The sequence below is a fragment of the Colletotrichum scovillei genome (assembly GCF_011075155.1).
Source record: "Colletotrichum scovillei strain TJNH1 chromosome Unknown Contig00003, whole genome shotgun sequence".
Classification (NCBI taxonomy): domain Eukaryota; kingdom Fungi; phylum Ascomycota; class Sordariomycetes; order Glomerellales; family Glomerellaceae; genus Colletotrichum; species Colletotrichum scovillei.
This window is the reverse complement of record NW_023336261.1, coordinates 4,251,601-4,273,460: the sequence shown is the minus strand read 5'-3', so window position 1 is coordinate 4,273,460 and position 21,860 is coordinate 4,251,601. Positions and strand designations below refer to the sequence as shown.

The following is a 21,860-nucleotide window of genomic DNA, read 5'->3' as shown; positions in this document are numbered from 1 at the left end:
CATAGTTGGAGACTGGAGCCTCAGCGATTCTGAGATGCGGCCAAAGGCTGCATAGAACAGAAGTGAGAGAGGGAAGGGGGGTGGAAAATTGACAAGTTTTGCTGAAACAATTTGAATATGAGTAATGATTGACCGGAACAAGTGATTGCCATTTCCATCTGTAAACACTACGTCTACGAATCTCTTGACCGAGCTTTATTCAGGTCAATATAAGTGTGCTCACATTAGATCACAGTCGTTCCAGGATAGTGGCCAGCGCATTCATCTCTTTTCGAATTCCATGCATTCTCAGCTTTTCACTCAGCATCTGCTCCCACTCCTTGCTGGCCTTTTCCAACAGTGCGTCGCCCTCCTCGCACGCCTGGGCGCCCCTGTTGCGGTTGTACATCTTTTGGTCAATCCTCGTTGCGTCGGACTCGACTTCTTGTTTAATTGATTGGCACTCTTCGAGGCCTCGGATAATGGACGGTCTTCCTTCACTATCCTCTCGCAACTTCTCAATGTCGTCTCTCATGCGGGAGAATCGAACCACAATATTCACTTTGGGGGTATCTGCAACACCACCCGTCTTGCCAGTCCTTGACTTCTTCTTCTTGTTCATGTCGTCAGTGATTGCACCTCCTTCGGCAACGTTGAAGCCGTCCTGCCATATGTAGGAGTGAGAAAGGGCAATGGCCAGCGTCTCGGCGACGGGCAACTGCCCTGGAAGCCATGTGTTGTGCACCACCCTCCGCGTAAGAACGGGGTCAAGGCCGTGGTGGCGCGCAGTACGGACGAGAAAAGACCCGGGAACTTGGTGATGTTCTTGAAGCTAGCCGTCAGGCTGTATTGAATCAGCCGTACCATCAGCTGGAACGAGTCATCCAACATAGAGAGGGCTCTGTTGTTGGTGTATCTCTGCGCCTGCCAGTCCTGGATATGACCTCTGCTTCTGAACGAGGCGGTTGATGAAGTCCCATGGACTGTCTGTCTGTGCTTAGCACTCAACGAATCGAGGCTGATAATAATGTTTGAAGTCTTTTGTGATGGAATGGTCATCAAACATACTACCTGCTGCGCGAACGAATGTGAGATCTGCTTGTGACTGACTGTCATCAAGCACAAAGCCCTCAAAAGCTCCCAGCTTGTGTCTTGAGAGAAGCGAATACCTCCTTGGGTTCCATCCAACCTCGAGAAGTCTTCCGCCTCGATCTATGATGCTGAACACAATCACATAGAGTCCGGGGCCTATCGCTTTTGTCATAGCCTTACATGGAAGCGCAAACATCAAGAAGGGTGGTCCGACACCGGTTCGGGAAGATGGTGACCAAAGGCTGGCGCTTTCTTTCTCTGTTCCCGGCGTCAGAGGATCTTGTGTTATCGGCGTCGCTACCTAGGTGGTATTCAAGGGGAATAGTATCAGGAAGGGTGAGTACAGTGCCAACGACGAGGAAGAAGACGAGATTGAAGACGAGGACGAAGTTGAGGCCGAGAGAAAAGACGCGGAGGGAAGAGATAAGGACAAGGTGAAAATCTGTGTAGTGATCTTGATTATAATATTTATCTTACTGCACTCACTTAAAGATCATGAGGACTGTGAGAAGCCTACAGCCTAGCCTCTCTACTCATAATTTCCCTCCTAACATACCTCTTCCCTATAAGATTTGTTGCTTCCACTATCGTTTGATAACTAGCCCTATGCATACCACCGCCACCTGCTCAGCTAACTTCGACCTGAATAATTATGGACGAGAACAGTACTAGACGGATCAACTATCGACGACCAAGCAAGGTGACCTGGAAGGACATCATCTATTAGAGAAAAGACCTTTATGAGCTCACGGATGATTTCTGCTCACATTTCGGGACTACTTCAGACACCCCTTCGGCAGCGGCCGGAGGGTGGTTCGGCGATAGATGCTACGAGACCTACAAGAACTCTCCAATCCTACTTTAGGTATAAGACTGCAATTGCGCACACATGTATGAAACAGAAAAGGTCTTCAACACAGTCCCGCCACTATGCTTAATTCACAAGAGTTCTTCGGCCGTGTCGCTTCACGACCTTCGTTTGTCACCAAGACGCCCCCCAACATTGATCGCAATACCGTCATCGTTGCGGTCGCGTCTCCAGACCTGGAATCAGGCATCCAGAGCCGTGATGGATGGTTTCTGTCAGACTTCTATGCCTTTAACTACTTGTCTAAAGGCCTAGGACACTCGCAGACTTGGCTCACTGCAGTGGTAAAGCTCTCTCCCACACTGTTCTATTGACTGCACCAGTAGAACTAATCTTATCAGGACCCGGAACGCCTTATTCAGAGGAATGGAGACTACTTGCATGGGAGCAAATTCCATGGACGGAAAGTCGTTCTCAGCTCCTCGCTACTTCAGAAAGGCGAGATCACGCAACCGGTGGTCGTCGAACCGAGCCACATCATCGACCGCTTCTTGGCAGAAGTTGAACGGGCTTCGACGGAAGCAGCACAGAACAAACGTCCATTGTTACTTTTGGTCTTCTGCCACGGGCTCAATACCCATAGGTTCCTTCTGAATACGCATGACAAGGACAGTGGGCTCACAGTGACGCGTCTCAAGGAAGCCATTGCCGATCGTTGTCGCGTCACCCTCCTCTCAACGGCCTGCTATTCTGCCGGATGGGTCGCAACGGACATCTCAGATGCCTCGAGTTTGGCAAAGATTGGCCCATGGCAAAGTCCGAACTCGTGGCAGCTATCCAATAACGTCAGTAAGGACTGTTGCGGGTCACTGTTCGCAAACTCAGTGATGAAAACTCTGGAGTCAAAGGAGAGCCCTCTCGTAGCCGCTGGCGAGAAGGCAAGAGCTAGACACTGGGAAGACCCAGACAGTCTCCAGCCTGACGACCCCAACGAATTGCAGATAGACACATACGACAACTTCCGTTGGGCCATGCTCAACGTATGCCAAAACAAGGTTCATCGTTTCGGCTACGAGCAGAACTTCAATTTCAGTGTCCAAGACGACCAGTGGAACTGGTCCTGGGCGATGCGTACGGGCGCTCCCTTGCAGCACTTTCAGTCGAGATGGGAGACACTCGAAGCCGCCGAGTTCTTGAATGACGACATGGTTGATAGAGTCGAAGATTTACGTCCCAGTGATGGTGGAGGTTCTCTCACCAAGGCTCTCGCATCGCGTGTCTCCTCTCTAGCCAAATCGCTTCTCGAGATGTCCCCTGAGGTATCTTGGAATTGCGGCTGGGGAGTTGACGACCACGCTTATTTAATTAAACTCGCCACTAGCGATGTAATCCCATACTACGGATTGATTTACCCAGAAGTCTATCCCATGGAGTTCCTCCGCTATCGTTTTGAGGCCGCCGCGATGGCGGATCGCATCGTCAGCCTTTTTGAGCTCCCGGTCCCGCAGGGTGAGTCTTGCATGGAGTGCGACATCTTAAACTTCGGCCACCGAGCGAGCTGCGAACCACAGGATCGCTGCAAACAGGAGCTTTATTGGAGCGTCTGGCAACGTCTCGTATACGGAAAATTGTATCCGTTCCCTACGGCATTCCAAGGGCCTCCCTTCCTCCGACCCTTGAACTATGTGGCCGCAGCAGTGTCTCTAAAGCCCCTGACAATAGAGGAAGCAGAATTGCTCGTTGATGAGATTATTCAACACGCTCACAGTCTCCGAGGAGGTGTGGAAGAAGGTGTCGCTGTAAACGACGAGGTTGATCGGCGGGCCCGAAGTTGGTTGACGTCGATCGATCAGAAGGTACGCCGGTCGCTGACTCCGGGCTCCAGCGACGCCGAGTAATATATGTTGTCATATTTTCCTGTCGTGTTTGACAGTAAATGGTAAGCCAAGTTATGATAATTGTAAAGTCCATACCCCCTTCCCACAAAACACATCGCAATCATCACTGATAGAGGACATGATGCTTGAGCTTGTCAACATGCAATTCATTTCATCAACACATCACTGTTCGATTCTCAACCTAACTATCCAACACCATGCATCTCAGTAATCATCCGCAATGCTAGACGACGCATCTGTAGGCCCATCGCCTTCGGCGGCCCTAGACGGCGCATCCGTGTGCCTACCGCCGCCGGCGTGGCCACCAGTATCAATATGTCCGCTACCCGCCCCAGCAATGACTTCCTGACTCGTTTGCGCGTCGACGACTGGGTGGCGCTCCTCTCTAGCTCTCTGACTTCCTACACTGGTAAGGACGCCGGTAAGCGGCACCCAGGGGCCTCCACTCTTCAACTGTTCCAGCCTCGACCTCATCTGTCCCCAAATTTGCTCACCATTCGCCATTCTGGGGAACACTCTGTTCTTGGGATCCTCTGGGTCCTGCAATGGAAGCCTGCTCTCTTGGTAGAGCAAGAACTATCGATGGCCGGGCGAACCCACTTGCCATTTCGTGTCGGCGTACGGTGCTGTGACCTGAGGCTCAATGGGAGTCCCGTCGAGAGAGAAAGTTCGAATGCAGTCGTAGTCGGTCTGCTTTGCCCTCAGTCGGACGGCCATGACGAGAACGTATCGGTGGAGCGTCCGATCGACGCCGTCATCGACGGGGTCCTCTTCGGGACGCAAATCTCTCACATTGACCACTTGAATAGACTTGAGTGGATGTGTCTCGTCTTCATCTCCATCCAAGGGCTCATATAGAACGCGGACGTACTTGGGCGGCTGCGGGAAGAAAGCGCCAAGGGTGCCGTCTGGCTGTCGCTCAATCTTGTCAGCCTTGTTTCGTATCGCCTCGTCAATCTTCTGAGGACGTCCCTTGACCTGGGTGTAGCTCGCCTCCACAACATTTCCCTTTTCGTTGTCAACCTTCACGTGGCCTTGGGTGTCGGACGTCACGTAGTCGAAAAGCCGGTGCTCTGGTCGCGACCATAGTGTCGCGTTCGTGGTTTCCATATCGACCAGATGAGCAAACTCTAGACTCGTGACTTCTTTAATGAACTCTTCAATCAGCTCGGGTGCGCCAGCACTATGCCAAGCCAGGGACATGAACTTGGTGGTGGACTCTTCGGTTTCTCTCAACGGCCCTCGTCGATCTTCGGCCGACAGACTATGGTTGATCAGGCGCGTCATGACTATCAAACAGTAGACACCTGAGAGATCCCTGTAGTGAGTGGTTTCGTTTCTAGCGTCGTACAGCGGCCATGCGCTTCTCAAGAAGCCGTCCTGGGCCAGACGACTTGCGGGGGCGTCGCGAATGTCGAAGTCTGGCATGATGTCCAATCAATGGACTAGATGATTTGGAGAGAGATCTTGGCAAATTATATGGCACAAGTCTTCGAATACGAGTGCAAAGGGGAGAATGGAAAAGTCGTGTTTAGAAGAGGAAGGACCTGGAAGGGGGGAGGGGGGGTCTCCTTCCTCTCTTGCTCGACCTTGAACCCTCATGTGCCCAACAACCGGCAAAAAATTTTCTCTTCCCTTTTCCACGCTTCCTCAACCGTTTCCTTTGGCTTTGTGGGCCTGCAAGTCAAGGAGAAACGTCTCAAAGAAGCTCATGCGACCTCGCAAAAGAGAGAAAAGGACCTGCACGAGCAAAAGCATCGTCTCGTCGCCGCCACGCTGGACGCTGATGTTAGATCCAAGTAGCTCAGGATGTCCGAGTCAACCGTGACAGATCAAGGGAAGGCCATTAACGACCAGGCCAAGAATCTCAAAGACGCCCACACGGCCATACGCGAAAGAGACGAAGAGCTACAAGCCACCAAGTTGACCATGGAGAATCAACAAAAGCGGATCTGTGAACAGGAAGCGCGTCTGAAAGATGCCAGTGACACCCTGAGAGCAAAGACCGAACACATAGATTCCATGCGAAAGGCCCTCGACGCTGCTCACTCGGAAAAGTTGCATGATAAGGCAAAGTTGGAGGACGTCCGGCGCCAGCTACGTCAAAAGTCGACAGCCCTCGATCAGAGTAGCAAGGATCTCGCGAGAGCCAGGGACGACAAGACGTCTCTTCAAGCGCAACTCGAAGATTTGCGCCAGGATGTCGTAGACGTCAGGCAAGACATCGAGGGTCGCGAAGCCCGAGAAGGCATAACTAGGTTGAGATGGCTCGAGTTCCTGGGAGGCGACAGAATGCTATGGGGCTCATTCGTGTCGAGAATCCAGGACGGAAAGCCGGTCGCTACTCTCACAGAATACCAGCCATGGATTCTCTTTGCGACATGGGACGGCAGCGCCGTCGAGCAAGAGATGTCGGGATCTAGCATCGCCTCCCTCACCATCCAAGTGTTGTCTGTCCTCGACCAAGGCCGTCCGCTCCGGACCAGCCTGGCAACGCCCATGCGACGGCTTGCCAAATACCTCGCCCAAACCAACAGCATTTGCCCAAGCGCGATGCGCCTGCTTATCGATGCATGCAGGGACCGGGCTTTCCAGATGCCTTCATCAGACGACAAGCAGATTTTCATCACCCATATCGATACCGTGGCCGATGTACTTGCGGCTCGGTGGGAAGTCCTTCGAGACTTGGCCCCAGGGCCTGACAGCACATTGGAGGCTATCAAAGGGTTCACCTCGTCGGGCGTGTTACCCGATCAATGGAGCCACGATGTAGGCTTCGTGGATGTCCCACGTGGCGAAGCCATGGTGCGACTGGTCAAAGGTCAACTCTGGTCACTGGGAATTGCATGGGAGGTGTCGACGAAGCGGTTTTGGTTCATGACACAAGACTGCGTCCGCAAGACCGCAACATGGGAGTTTGAGCTGAGGGCACCAAAGGCGGCCGGCGAGAACATTGCGATATTATTAGCACAAGAGGCGAGCGTATGTGTGTGGTGGGTGCAGTATGGCTGGTGATTTTTCTTTTCAAAGGGAGTAGGTCAGTTTAGTACTGTTGGGACCGTTTGCAATGTACATATTTTGGTATTGCTATAATGCTGGCACCTAATCTTGATCCCACAAAACTTGACGCTAGATTTTGAATGTTTAACCCTCATGGTTGCTCTCGTGGGCTGCCGGCGTTTAGCTCAAATCCGGACAAGAAGACCCATCCTTGCGTTGGTCTTCTTCAGTCGAAGAATTTGTTCAGACGCAAGGCCTTCGCAGGTAAGCAGGCCTATCTCTTGTCCCTGCTTGAGAGCAATGCAATGGCGCAACACAAGGCTTCGCAGCCATACTCCAAAAACGCCTCGAATTTCATACATCGCCCATTTGGCAAGTGCACGAGAAGACACAAGAACCTACTACCTGTAGAGCATCGCCAATATCATCACTTACAATGTCCTCAGAGACGCATCGCCCCGCTATATCAAGATGAATCTCTTTGCGGAAAGCTTCGTCTTCGGAGGCAACCTGCACCATAGTCTCGACATGAAGACCGAAATCAGGAGTTACGGCATTGATGTGCCAACCGTCGTCCGAAAGAACCTTGAGAGGTCCAAAGCCGCCCCTAGAAAGAGCAACCAGATGTCGAACACGTCGTCTCGATATTACTATAGGTGCCACCAATGGGCCGCTTTCAGGCCTCTTACTGGGAGGCATCAGTCCATATTTAGGCTCATGGCGATAAGTGAGAAAGATTCATTTGGAAACACTGCGTTTCTCAGAGTTTCGTTATCGCTTTGGAACTATTACATCGTGGGTCGAGGGCGGCGTGTTTGTGCTGGGTTTTGGCCAAGGTTGGGAAGTGGACCAGAGAGATGTTGAGAAGGGCAAGTCATGCTACAGCTATCGCCATGCCAGAGTACTGCCGTGATGGCATCAACCCTTGACACCTCAACCGAGCCAGTCGCTGTAAGCGTCACCGTTGATTCTGAGTCATTGAACTCGTCGTTGCAATAAACTTCCTTGGGAATATTAAATTTGTGTGACTTTCGCGACGTTGTAGAAGCGTCAGGCGAGTCGCAACATTAACGAGATGCTCGGCCACGCCTGCCAGGCTATCAGCCGCTGATTGAAGCGTGCTTATCATTACCGAGTCGAAGATTCGACAGGTGTTGATATTGCTTCGGAAGCTGGATCCATGCTTCGGACTAAATGTGTTGTTAGACTATAGTCATGCCTGTTGCGCACTTTGACGGACATAACCTGTCCCGTTGGGATTTCGAAAGCGTCGCAGTCCCTTTTCTCGGAGGCCAGAGTCGAGTTTTCGTCGACCTTTTCGTTGTTTCTCTTGTTGTGATGGAAATCCGCAATGCGTAAGTCGTCGTCTTTGTATCCGTAGTCGACTTCTACGCTCTGCTTATCGTCAACTGTAACTTTGAGCAAAAATCATTTTTCTCGGAAGACTAAAGCCTGACTAGATACTATCCACGTCAGTTGGCAGGTTCTTGTGCTCAGCTTATATCTACTTGGCGAATGTTACGGAACCTGAGCATGGATGGTAACGTCGGTCGAAGTTCGTGGGTATTGAGTTTTCGTAAGTAGAGCGGCCTGTAAGTCGAAGGCTGCGCGTGAGCATGAGTGAGTAGTCAAGTCAGACGACGTTGAGGGGTATTAGACTTTTGAAATGAAAGCTGCTGAGCAGTCAACATATGAACCTTGAAGGTTATAGGTTGATGGAAATTGGGGTTTGGTGAGCGCAGACACTAGCTCGCGTATTGCGGATGCAGGAAAGTGTCCTGAATTCAGATGCTGATTGAATCTGTCTGTCTGATCCAGTCTTTGTTCGTGCTTAGGATGGCGAGGTGCCACTCTACCTGGGATGATATGGAAGGGCGGAATCATGGGGAAAGTTGCCACGGAGAAGATGGAGAGAGAATTCAGAGTGGAACATTTGGATATAAGGGCCTGTGTTGATTTACGGAAGTAGGCGTCCATCCAGGCGGCAGGTAACTTTGCATGGCTCATTGACATCGAAGCAGAGCAAAACCTACCGGTATATCGAGTGCGACTTACATGAGCTGGAGGGTGGGGTGTCACCATGACCCCGAAGAACACAACTTCTTCTGGTTCGCAAACCACGCGGCTCATTGGTAAGGCAACCAAGGGAAGGGGGTAGATAGCTCGGAGGGGGTGTGACTGAGGGAAGAGGGTGGTGTGGGATGTGTGGTGTGGACCGCCTTAGGTTGAGTCCAGGCGTCGCTCACGAGAGCTGTAAGTACATGGCAGAGGGGAAAGAGTGACGAGTGCAGAAAGATGCGGCTCAGAAGAAGAGGAGCAGGGTGGCGAAGATCTCCTGCATGATGTAGATTCTTTTGAGCCTGTTGTTGACCTCTCGGACTGTTTACGGGCGGGGAAAACGATTAACGACTCGAATAGCTGGAACGAGTCGTGGAACAGGTGAGAAATTAACAATATCGTCATTCTATTGCTCTCACGGCAAGTCAGGTCAAATGTGCAAAGAAGCATGCGTTACGCTTCTGCATCGATCTCGTGCACTTATGCCTTGAACGGTGGATCCCAAGGCAATAATGCTTCCAAAGGTAATTTCCCAGGCCGATTCCTATTGCCTCACTCCAATGTTGTCAACGGAGTATCACTCCACAATCCATCCATTCTCGACCACAGCAAAGTAATCAAGTGAACACTGTGCAGTGTACAAGTCAGTTCACCTTCTCGCCATGATTTCACAATGAATTATGTCGTGTTCATGATCGGAACAACACAATGTGAAGGGGTTTAAATATTACCGTAAGAGCACACTGGCATCGTGATAACCATCATGCATTTGGGAGATAGAAGAGGGTTCGGGTCGTTGACTGATGATAGAGGTAAACAGGCCGCAATGAAAGCGCTTTGGGGTAGGTAAATAAAATGTGCCAGGCAAACTTCAGCGATGGATTACACTTCGAAGTTCTTCCATAACTTTGCCCGGCCGAACACTCAATGCAATTCTGACAACTCCTTGCAATGGCAGCAGTTCGTCAGGCTAGATACCTCTTCAATTGAAGGTGGGGTTAAGGGAGGTTGACTTACCTTAGGTAAGCCGGGAGGTCATCATCGCAGGGAGCTGGCTCGAATCATCATCCAAGGTGCCGGCTTCTTGGTTCAATGAGCCGTTTGTGACTTGGACTGAGAAGAAAGAATAGACGGGAAAGGGGGTGGGCGAAGGGGAAGTCCCCCAGGATGCCAAAAACGACTGGTTCGCGAACCAGCTTGAGGCTCTCGCAGGCCTTCTCAGGCAACCGTGCTAATGCATGTGTCTTAGGCGGCTGTTGGTTCGCCCATGGAACTGTCTTCTTTTTTAACTTACCTACTTATACCAACAACCCAGCGTCTCGTCAAAGTTCAATGGTGACAATCGTACAGCGACAGATCAAATTTGGGCACGTGTCTCCAGCTACCCTTTATATAGCTTTATTCTTTTGCGGCGTAAAGCTCTCATCAACGGAACGCCGCCTCCGCATTTCCTCGATATCCTCCGAATATACACATCTCTTCACGACCTTGACCGCCTGTTGCTAACACAACTCTTCTCAACGAAACGAATTCTAAACACTCCTGGTAGCTCGACTGACCCAGCGTGCGACAGAGAATCCGAGAACGGAATCTTCAGAATCGCAATGGCCACGTTGGAAGCAAAGCCACTTATGGTAACTCTTGCCTATGAGTTCTTCCCGTGCGTGACACTTGGCTGCACTTCAAAGCCCTTTCCAACAAAAGCCAACCTTAAGCGGCATATGAGAGCTGTGCATGGTCCACTAGTCAAAATGCGTTGCGGAAAGCTTCTGCGAGGTCATTCTTGCAACATCAGGCGCCATCAACAAAGGTGCCACGCGTGTCTCCGAAAGCCTGTCGGTACTGGTACTGGAAAAGTTCCAAGTATGACTAAGCCTCGTCGCTCCGAGCGTCTTAGTCAGCATGTACAACAAGTTACCACAGCTCGCGCAGTGGATGGGACCCCAGCCCAGGACGAGCCATCGGGCTGTGTCACCCCTAACGAAGTCTACCTACATGCCCCTGAGAATCAGACGCGAGACACTTCGTACGATGATGGCGTCAACGCACCGCTCCATGACCCGATTTTGGACACTATCTACGCCTACCCATTCGGATTGTGAGTTCCCCTCCGAGATCATGATGATAATCTTGTTCTGACGATTTGATAGTCCTGGCGGTGATTTCACATGGACTGGTCCCTTCAGTACATGGGACGAAGTAACAAATGTACGAATACGGATAGGTCCCTTCCACTGGTAACTATTGTGGAGAACAAAACGCTCATAGTTGATGTCGTGCAGACAACCCCACAGGATCCCGGCGCAGGAAGTATCCACTCAGATCCATCATCTTAGTTGCCTTGTCACGCTTGTCCACCAGAGCAATCAGCCCTCGGCACAGAAACGACACGTACGGGAAGTTTTGACCACTGGGTAGAGGGTCTTTGGGTTAGATTGAAAGATAGGCTCCATGGGGAATGGTCATTGGTCGCCTAAATCCAAACAACGTGGAGGGTGTGTGTGATGAGTCAGCGGCGTAAGGCGACCAACGTTCGGATACATATGTGTCGCAGCTGCCCCTCGGATTTAACGACAAGGCGTCCTTTGTACATTACGATACCTCGAAATTATAGTTCAACGTTCCTGCGACCAGGAAGAAGTCCTGTTTATTTGGTGATGTCGAGGCTTGTTCGATCAAGCCAGCGGTCCTGCGGCATTGTCTAGAGTAAGTCTGCCGTCACAATATTCCAACTGGATATGGGGCTATTTGGCTAACACCTATTGATGCGACAGTTTCCGCCGTGCGTTCTTAGCGACCGAGATGTCGAATTTCCGAGACAAAAGCTATATAGAGTGATTCCTGCCTCGATTCTATACTCGGGGATACCAGCAAAGGGGGAGATTCGGTGCAAGCTGATTAGGGGATGTGATGATTTACACGGGTTGAATATTACTGAAGAGCAAGGATGTCCGTAATGGTATCCTGACGGCGATGCTACCAAAACGCTAGGTCTTTTCTCCCAGACCAGAATCAGAGGCGGGAGACTGTCTGAGGCTGTCTTCTGGCCCTCGCGAAGGACAGTCTTGATGCAACGCGCATACAGCACAGAAGCCGCTCTTTGTGGCCAAGTTCGCGGCAACTACACGGAGGCTTTCCTCGAAGTCGAGCTACCCAGGTGCACTGACTCCGTACTATAACAGCTTGGTGCACAACGAACAGCAGTTTCTCTATGGCCCTGTTGGCTCTCGGTAATCATCAATCAAGCGGTTGGTGCGGGTTTCTCCAGGTTTGTGGTCTCTAGGACAAGAGCACTGTTTCCGACGTGACATGGCAGATCTGAGAGAATTCTGCGATGCCTCAACTCTCTCCTAGACGCCACCTCAGTTGCTTGGGGGCTCTGTCAAGATCATCGAAGCCTTGCGACTGAGGATCAGGTAAGTCTGCGAGGCGTAGTGCTCACGGGAATGAAGTCTTCTCGAGACAAAGCGTGTCCTTTGAGATTCATCTACCACGACAAAGTCGATGGAAGTCGGGTCTACGCTGCTGTGGGTAGCTTGACTGGATACAGATCATACCCGATGGGTAATACGGGCTGCCGGGCTATATCGGCTCCTATTCTACGGGATATATGGCTAGCTACTCGCAATTATCCATTGCAAACTCCACGATATCATCTCGAATAGCTGGGTGACCGTGGAAGCCTGTAGGGTCATGGTCCCAGGTTCCAAGTCCAGTGCAGTCAGGTCCATGTGAGCACATAGCTCTGACTATAGAAGCTGAAAGGTAATTTTCTTCGGGGTTGAAATGAATAAGCAGCGATAGAATCACTTTGGTATATCAGGCATGTGGAATGACGTTCTGTGAACATTTCGTGATGCTTACGTTCTTGTTGGTAACGCCGATCGCAACGGGTCCGAGTTATCCATAAAAGTGGGAACAATGTCCGATCAATTGTAGGGATACATCGGCAGTGCCCCGGGATTCGGAACCTCTCCTCAGCGGAGAGCACGGATCGTATTCAAAACCACAAGAGATTACCAACGCACCTTGAAATACTAAGTTCGGTCCCTAGGAAGTATGAAATCGGTTCAGTGACATACTGACGGTATGCAACTTGTTTCCCAAGTGGATGACTCTAGTTACAAGCATACCCCACGGCAGCAAGATTAGGACCCAAGAATGTTGTTGTTACGAATATAGGAACAACAATCGCATCTATCAATTCATGGTTGGCGTGAACGATGTTGAATTTGCTAGCTAGCGGCGTCGTGGTCGGACTGGTCAGCTCTTGGGACCACGTCTGTGCCCCAATAACGATAGCGTTTCCCTCGGCCAAACAAGCGCACGCTAATCTTGCAATGCAGTTCAAATAAGCTCAAATAAAACGTTGTAACGATGCAAGAGTTGGTCTTAGACTGTCGCGTTGGAGTGAGCGAGTGGGCGTTGGGCTCGCATGGGTGACCGCAAACGGCGCGAAATCGTGCCAGTCCTTCCACTAGCGACAAGCGTAATCCGTAGTCATCGTCTTTGACCGAATTCACGAACTATTTATCAAGCATCACGACGATTACAAGCAACGGAGAGAAAGTTGAGATGTGTTTCTCAGTCGAATAAGAACGAGAGTCTCTCTCGTTCGATTCTGCAGTAGTATGACTTGGGCAGCATCGCAAGGGCACTCAATGGATAACTGTTCGTTTGATGAGAAAAGAAACAGAGAAAACAGCGAATCAGGCCTGAGAATATCGCAATTTAGGTACATTTACAGCATAGTCCCCGCTAGGTCTGAAGCAAGCTCACAAGATGTAACAGTTCATCGTAGAAAGGAGGTAGATGGTTGATCCGAAAGCAATTGGACTGATGTGCCAGCGGGTGGCCAGCCCCTTCACTATTTCCAAGTGAGGTATCATGAGTCTGTCGACAGCGGAACAAGCTTTCCACACGTCACCGTAGGAAGCCCGCCACGGGAGCACCGAGCTGTCGGCTTCTTGGCCTCTTACATAGGGCTGCTCGATCCATGGTGTTGCCGCGGCACGGATTTGGGCGAATCAAGAGCCAAGGAGAGAAGAAGTCATCAGAAAAGGGGAAAGGGAAGGGGACTATACCTTGTACCATGTAATGAGTGTCTCACTCGCGATGAGGAGGGCCTTCATCAGCAGGCTGCAACGAAGCTAGACGCGACTATTCTCCACCAGTCTTCTAGACCATCGTCCCCTAATTCGACAATTCACATGGCCCTCATCTTGGCTACAGTCAAGTGCTGCTCACTTTAGGCTATGTGAAGGCTCAAGAGGCCCTATCTTTCGGGATCGCCCGCGCGGGTGTGCTGATCAGAGTCCAGAAAGAAGCTGAACCTGTAACATTCCATAGACCCACAGACTAGCAGCCCGTCATTCCTCGTTGTTCTTCCCCTCCCGCATTCCAATATTGCAAAGTCCGACAGCAGCCTTCAGGGGCATACGCTCTCTTTTTTTGCTTTTGTTCGAGAAGTAGGCTAAACGATAAAGTAAACGTCTACGGGGCATATAAGGTACCTGCAAAACTAGATACTTGAATGAACCCATGCTGGTATCGTTTTCAATTGATGGTCTCCTTGGGAGCACCTCCAGCGTCCTGTCTACCTTCGCAATGCTGCTTCCTTAGTTGTTACTTCTTTAGCTCCGAAGTCTGGACTGTCCCCGCTTTCGACCCGTTAGGTCGAAGTAGAGCAGCTATTCTCTTGATTAAGCTTAGGGGCGGGATGAGAGCGTGAGGAGAGTGTGCTCGCAAGATGTGGGGGCTGGCAATGTCTCTCTCGCCTCACTTTCAAGCTTTCTCAGAACACTTTAAGAATGAAGTAGAAGCTGTTTTCTGAGTACGTCAATGACTAGGGGATGAACCGGGTTTCCACAGTGCCGGATCGGAAAGCAGCGATGGCTTCAGCTATTGCCCCGGTTTCTAAGATAACCTCGACAACTTCCGCGTCATTCTACCCGGTATGACCGTATGTTTGATGTCCATCCTAAACAAATATTCTTTACCGTGTGAATATCTCTACGTTTTCTCGGCGACCACTGCCCGGAGCCTCATGTCAGGCCTTCGAAGCTTTCTGCTCTTGATGCCTAGAATGAGCAGCTGATGATTGACTGCAGTCGTCTGGCTTGGCTCCCGTCATTCATTTGGCGTTGCAATGTCGTCTCGTGATGGCGAGAATAACGGCAGCCGTGTTCCTCAGAAGCGAGACGAGAGACGGATGACCGTTTCTTTCCCGACGGTTTCCCATATTTCATCTATCTTTATGATAACCGTCTTACTCGCCTACATATCTCAGTATAGTCTAGCCTTGAGAGGTGCGTCGATATTCGCTTGGGAGGTACAGTTGTGCCTCCTTGGCATCATAAGTCCCTATGCTAAGATCACTTTACGGATTCCATCGCCCGTTTCTTCCGCCCAGACGACGACATACGGTAGCTGTATCTAAGCACGTTTCGTTTTTGTTTTCACCACACACGGTCTCTCGCCTGGCTAGCTTCCATCGTGCCTCCTGCCAGGCGTTCCGCCCTCCCTAGCTTGTCCCATCAAGACAAGTTACTACGACTCGACCTGACCCCAAAGGCTTCGGAAAAGCTATGACCCCGAGTCAGGAAATTTACTGCTATCCGTATTCGCGAGCTGTGGAGGGCCTTCGACTCGTTGCCTTGTTTTCCTCATGCGCACTACCCAAAGCTCCAACCCCGCTGACCTTAAATACTAGCCGCTTCTTCAAGTAAGTATGATCAGAAGTAGACGTGGACACTCATTCTCTTCTTTACTCATTCCCCAATGCCTCAGCATTGGAGAGAACCATCTTTCTGTAGACCTGCGTATCACCACCCAAGACGACAGACGGAATCACCATGACTTCTACAGAGGCCCTCGTGTGTTGCGGCAAGACATTCACTCAAAAGGGCAACCACAAGAGACACACCAAGACCGTTCATTCAGCACGCATTAGAATGCCTTGCGGTGGATGGCTCAAGCCTAGGACAGACAATGTCAGGCGCCATGAGAACCAATGCGAGACATGCAAATGCCTTCGCAGAGGCCATCCCACAAGCCAGAACGACTCGGAAACCGAATCGGAAACCATTCAAATAGAAGACCGCACTTCTCCAAGATTCATTGACCCAAGTTACATGGAGTCAACCAGAGGCGAAGGATTTGACCCACGACATTTGGACACAGCTCCTCCAACGGCAGATCCAAGTCAAACAGGACGGACCTTCGTCTCCGCCACCTTAGACTCGGCCATTCCTGTTGATACTAGGATCTTGATTGGCTTAATTGACAGCATCTTCGAGTCTCAGGTGCCGCCAACTTTATTGGACACAACCCTGTCGAACGCAATGGGACGACACATGGGCGTCGACAATGGCAACGTTGGAGACACTTCCACATACTATTTCCCGTACAATTCTGACGACTCAGTTAATTTCGAAGAAGAAAACGCATAGTAAGCACTTCTCAATGACTCTTTCTGCCATGAGCCATCATTGAGGAGATATCCTAGCCCCGGGTTTATGATGAATGAGAGGCTGCCTTGAGAGGAAGGCCACTGGCCTGACAACTGTCAAATCACGGACAGATTCCAGGGATTTGGTCCATCAGGGCAAATGCAGTAATGTTTCTGAGTAAATGAGCTTTGATTGAAAGTTGGAGGCCAATTTATTGTTGCAATAGAAAACAATCAATAACATTACCTATGTGAAGCATCGACCACTTCCCCCAGGACAGATTGATTCCCTGTAAAGCACATCCCTTGAAGTAGCAGAGAAATGGAGGCTAAACTTAAGTTAGTTTCCCACGGAGAATTGCAATAAACCAAGATATTTAGTATGGAAAGGCACGAAAGACGAAGAGCGCAGCGGGCCGGGGATTGTTTCTTGCTGTCGCCCATCGCCCATTTGCGCAATAATACTCCCTGTCAACCAGTGATCCGGAAGTATTTCCAGCAATTCGGACACGGACCGAAAAGAGCTTCCCCAAGCTCTACCCGCTTGACGCCTTGCTGATCATGTCCGAGTAAGGTAAGACATATCCCTGTATCCAGTGTTCATGGACTCCTCGGCAACCGTTCTCTACTCGTGTTGCCTCGCGCACGCTACCTCGAGGAGGTCAGTCAGGAGCGGGCCGGGCTGCCACGTCGGCTGCCTGCATCGGACTTCAGCTACCCATTGATGAGCGAGGCTGGGCCAGGTGATCCATTGGCTCCATGGAGAGTGCGTCATTGACATGGTATCTCATACACACCATCCAATCCTTTCACCCGGCCTCGAGTCGTGATTTAGTTCGACAGGAGGCCGTGAGGTAAGACATATTTACTTCCACTCTTCTGTCTCTTTTCCAATGCAGGTCATCCGGATGATAGAGTTTAAGTCGTGATCTAGACGCTGACGTGATTGATGACGTCTGCTTGAACAGACAAGAACACCCCATTTGAGGGCTGCAATGGCACTTCGACTTGAAATAGCCCAAGCCGGAGCTGTCGTGATGCCATCCCAAGTGATACCCATAGCTCCAATGAGCTCCAAAAGAGTTAAGGTTTACCTGACGCCACATGCCTGGCTAGCTGTCTAGTGATTCGTCCGTACCTGGCGACCCGGTTGAGCCGTCTTGGCAGGGAGAGAAGGGTGTATCTTCTACGCACACCTTATCAGCACGTGTTCTCGAGACAACCTGTAAGCTTCAGGGTGGAGGAGAAGAAAATCCTCGCTCCCGTCTTAGCTGCATGACCTGGAGAGCATCATACTTGGCAGTCTTCCGGGGACAGCAGGCCTTTTCAGGATGAGGTTCGCTAGGATACGCTATTCCAACGGCCAACTCATCAAAGTTCGAAGCTAGTCCTCTATATTCATATGCTAACAAGACTTTTCCTGCAGAAAGACGAGTTCAAACACGGTAGATGATTGATCCCGATTTCAGCGGAACGGCCTATCCGACGGCCGGCCGAAGGCCGTGAGCCGGAGTGGGGCCGAAGACATAGGATGGTGGATACCATCGTTGGCCAACGGCGCAGGACGCTAGTTGAGGTGGTTTGTGGCCTCCGGAGTACCTTACGTTGGCTCCTGACGAGTCTCGGGAGAAAAAGCAATGAGGACATGCTTATCTAGCCCCGACGTGCAGGGGTTCGTACCAATCTATCGTCCGTCATATCCAATGAGCTGTTGGAGGGCCGAGTTTGCAGGGTTGACCTGACAAGGGGGGGTGGACAAAATCAAAAGTTGTCCACCCCCCCTTGTCTACTATGGCGGAGCCGGCATGGCACACATCAACATGAGCCGAAGGCGACCTCAGGAATTGTCAATTCTCCTGCATGAGTTACGCCTCTACGGCTGCAACGGCCGGAGAGGCTCCTGGAAGCCGCGTGTCCTGCGCAGAAATAGCCCATCGCCCAGGGGATAGATGCTGCCCAGCGAGTCCCAGCGCCAATTCAAGGCACTGACTGCGAGGCTCTGTTGAGCTTGATCATCATAATACCATTTGTGACTGAGTTCCTTCAACTCGCCGGGAGTTCTTGGAGCAGGCAACAAGAAGATCAGCTCGGCGGGATGACGGCGGCACGGACAATGTGGTCGACGCGCCAAGTAGCCTCGAAAGGCGTCACAGATCCAACATTTTAAGACTCACTCGCTGTACAGTGACCGAACGGCGTAGAAGAAAACGGCACTGCCGGTTTGATAGGTCAAACCCCTCCTGAATATTCCCTAAGGAGTATTGCGCAGCCTACTGATTCATAATGATCCGACTATTGGGGTAGAAAGGCCGTCTCCATGTTGCTGCGTTAATGTTCGGGAGAACATGTGTGATGTACTTGGACGTCGTTCAATTAAGCTCGCTTCGGCTCATGCCAATCCTGTGTCTTTCATAAGCAGCAGAGAGCGCATTTGGTACCGACTACATCGGAGGTGTTTGGACGGCTCGTGGCACATGGGCCCGAGGAGGATCACCTTCAAATGTCGCGATACGAGGACTTGATCGAACTAGTTACCTTGCTGTTGGGCGGCGGGTAATGGCTTCCGTGTGCCGGGACTGGGATTGAGACGTTGGGTCTCTTGTATCCCTGTTGGCATGCATATTGAGACTGTGGGTATGTGAGAGCTGACGAGTCTGACAGATCCCTGTCCGCGACGGCAGGATCTCGCACTGCAGATTCTAGCAAGAAATCTTTGAGGATCCGTACGGATAGAAGGGAAGTTGGCGTCAGCTCCATCTTCTGGATCTTCTTGGACCCGTGTCCGTCGCGGCGGCCGCTGGTGTGGTGTGGTGCATGTGGGCGGTCCAGAGAAACCAGCACGGGTAAGGCTTCCTAGTGCCCGGGATCTGTACGGTACGCTATACGGAATGGGTGGAACGGGAATAGGAGCTGCTCATCGTGCTACGCCCTGTACAGTTCTCAATGGGCTACAAGGAACACCCGCCAGCGTATGTTTCCTGGCCGAACTTGGGAGATCTGTTTGGATCTTAAGGTAACATGTAGTAATGTACGGATACGGAACCGTAGTTGGCAGACCAAAGCTAAGGTAAGGTAGCGTAGGTAGGTGACGCTAGCATGGGTGACATGCTGGATGTTCTAGAAAGCCCCAGACGACTCAGATCCAGCAAGATACCGTCTGTCAATATTTTGGTTCGCTCAAGACCCAACGCCCCCCATCTATGACTTGCAAGTGACATGAAGACCCTAGCCGTCTACCTGGCTAAGAAGACACCCCCACTGGCGTTGACGGTGCCTGTGCCATGTTTCCCAATATATCCTGGTTGTCAGATGCGTGTGCGGTGAACTCTATACTTCAAATGAGATTCACTTAAGCTCGCTTTGACGTGCCGTGGATACATGAGAACCTCACAGTCGGACAGTGTATCATGTTTCCCGGAAGGCACCCTGAGGAACAGACACTCATGTAAGTTCTAGATGTCGGAACCCCTTCCACTTCGCTATGCTAGCGCCTCTTTAGGTTTGGTTGATCTAGGACAGCAAAACATGGACCAAGTACTACGTAAGCTTTAAATAATCAGTTTGGCCTTTGGATGACCCCCGTCAGGTCAAGTAAGCTGTCTCGCCGCTGGAGGCAGAGTATGCAAGTATCCGCGGGAACTGGTTTTTGTGCCGTGATGAATGGAAACTAAGGTAGTGCTGTCTGTGTGTCCGTGCCGTTGCCGTTGGGAAAATCATGGATATGGGAGCACCGTTGACCAGTGACGGGGTCAATCTTGCCACGCCCCAGCCTGTTGATTCCGGTTCCCTTCCAGTACACCCACACTGGAACTGCTCCGTACGGTAGGTGAATAAGATCAAGCTCAAAGGCAGGGGGCGCTTACGATTATGTTCTTAGTTAGTTAAACCTCTTTCTATCGTACAGTATAAGACTATCTCTCTATGATGTACTAATTCTTTCGCCAGTCTCATGGGCACGCGGTTTGATGAGTGGGAGACCAGACTGAGGGGGTGATCGGGGAGCATTAAACACCGAACGAAGGCCTGGATGGGTTGTGTTACTGAATGGCGACCCCAGGTAGACTTGGCCATGTTGCTACCAGAAGACGAAACTCGGTCGAGCCATAGAGAGAAATAATCAGCATACGCCCAAGATAGTATGAGGCCGTGTCACGAAGAGCGGTTTGTACGAAGTGCATCACCAAGGTCGAAAAAGTACCTTGCAGATTGGCAGTCAATCCCATCTCAGCAACCGCAGGGGCTTGACCATCTGGCGTGCTTGGAAGGACAAGGAGCGAGAGTCAAGATTTTGCGAGAACATAATTTGGAGGGGCTTGGCAACGCAACACCCATTGTGGCAGCTGCAGGATAGACTTCCATTGCGCAGATCATTTCCAGACGAGCAGAAAAAGAAAAGTCAGGTCCCGCGACGATGGGAGTATGCACACAAGCAAGCGACGCGGTTCCCTCGAGTTGGACAAGCGATCGCTTCTAGGTCGAAAAACCGGGAGGGGGGGGGGTGGAAGAGAGGTTATTTCAGCCGTTCATCCAACGTGCCATTTCATCCAACGGCTCCATTTCGACACCCCAGAGGGGTCCTCTCTGTCTCACCCCAGTCACTCCCTTCCTCCAGTTCCCCTCTCACTCCCACCGCAGCATCCCACCACCGCCGCGCTAGTCGCTCCTCGACGCGGCGCGTCAGCGCGGGGAGTTTGCAGACACCCCAATCTCTCTCCAAGGTAACCGAAATGTCTCTCACCGAAGCCCCTTCTTCCTTTCTTCCCTTCTCTTTTCCAATCCCTAGTTCCGTAGTTACTTTGCCCCTACCCTAGAGTGCCTAGTCATTTCTTCTCTTCTCTAACCCCACTCCCTTCACCTCTTGTCTTTCACCCCAAGGTGTCAAAGACGAAGTTGTATCTTCCCCGTTGTAGAGCTTGATTTGCAGTTGCGTCGGAGGATCTACCTTCGCAGTTATCTGCATTGGCTCGGAGCCGACGCAAATTTGACACGCCACAAGATGCGAGTTAACAAGGATTGGGCGGTGCCGCGCACCCGAGGAACCAAGGGGCGATGTCTTGTCGGGCTTCCATTGCTGCTGTCGTGATAACTGGCCCAGGACCTGGTCGGATTTGGAGATACTCTGGAACGAGTTTAGACTTGCGCTAAGTTCTAGTTGCTCGGATTGATCTGGTGCCAGGCAGATTAAACCCACCATCACGCCAAGCATTGTGCCCACCAGTCTCCTCAACTACCGTTCGAAGACCAAGGTGCCTTATCCAGAGAGCCTGGAGACAAACTCTGATCCCCAGCAACTCCAACCACATAGATCTTGGACTTGCCGGGGGCCCAGCTGATCGCAGGTACTCACATCCACACTACGTCGTCGCGTCTGTAATTTACGCTTTGGTCAAGGGAATATCCTTTAGAAGATTGGGTGTGATGAAAAAGAAAAGTGAAAACCAAGTCGTAGCTTGTCCATTCCACGCGGAGCAGGCCCGGGGCCTTGTTATCCTGTATTCGAGCAACGACTCTTCACAACAGCCCGATCCCAGCTCACGTCGCTGCTTAATCTCAGCTCAGTCTTCTCGGAGGCATA

At 51.2% G+C, this 21,860-nt stretch overlaps 4 protein-coding genes across 4 annotated transcripts; 2 read left to right on the top strand and 2 right to left on the bottom strand.

The window, feature by feature from the left end:
• Positions 1-229: 229 nt before the first annotated feature.
• Positions 230-870, bottom strand: HER10_EVM0006214 (uncharacterized protein; the record flags this gene model as incomplete). Its single annotated transcript, XM_035475806.1, has 2 exons — positions 230-702; positions 786-870. The coding sequence occupies 2 exons, from the start codon at positions 868-870 to the stop codon at positions 230-232; spliced, it is 558 nt and encodes a 185-aa protein (XP_035336107.1).
• A 1,131-nt stretch (positions 871-2,001) lies between these two features.
• On the top strand, positions 2,002-3,777 carry HER10_EVM0010978 (uncharacterized protein; the record flags this gene model as incomplete). The annotated part of the gene is made up of 2 exons (XM_035480422.1): positions 2,002-2,223; positions 2,281-3,777. The coding sequence occupies 2 exons, from the start codon at positions 2,002-2,004 to the stop codon at positions 3,775-3,777; spliced, it is 1,719 nt and encodes a 572-aa protein (XP_035336520.1).
• Positions 3,778-3,981: 204 nt separating this feature from the next.
• HER10_EVM0011353 (uncharacterized protein) lies at positions 3,982-5,205 on the bottom strand (the record flags this gene model as incomplete). The annotated part of the gene is made up of 2 exons (XM_035480786.1): positions 3,982-4,317; positions 4,378-5,205. The coding sequence occupies 2 exons, from the start codon at positions 5,203-5,205 to the stop codon at positions 3,982-3,984; spliced, it is 1,164 nt and encodes a 387-aa protein (XP_035336568.1).
• Positions 5,206-5,586: 381 nt separating this feature from the next.
• Positions 5,587-6,792, top strand: HER10_EVM0000484 (uncharacterized protein; the record flags this gene model as incomplete). Its single annotated transcript, XM_035470264.1, has 1 exon — positions 5,587-6,792. The coding sequence occupies one exon, from the start codon at positions 5,587-5,589 to the stop codon at positions 6,790-6,792; it is 1,206 nt and encodes a 401-aa protein (XP_035335566.1).
• Positions 6,793-21,860: the final 15,068 nt, after the last annotated feature.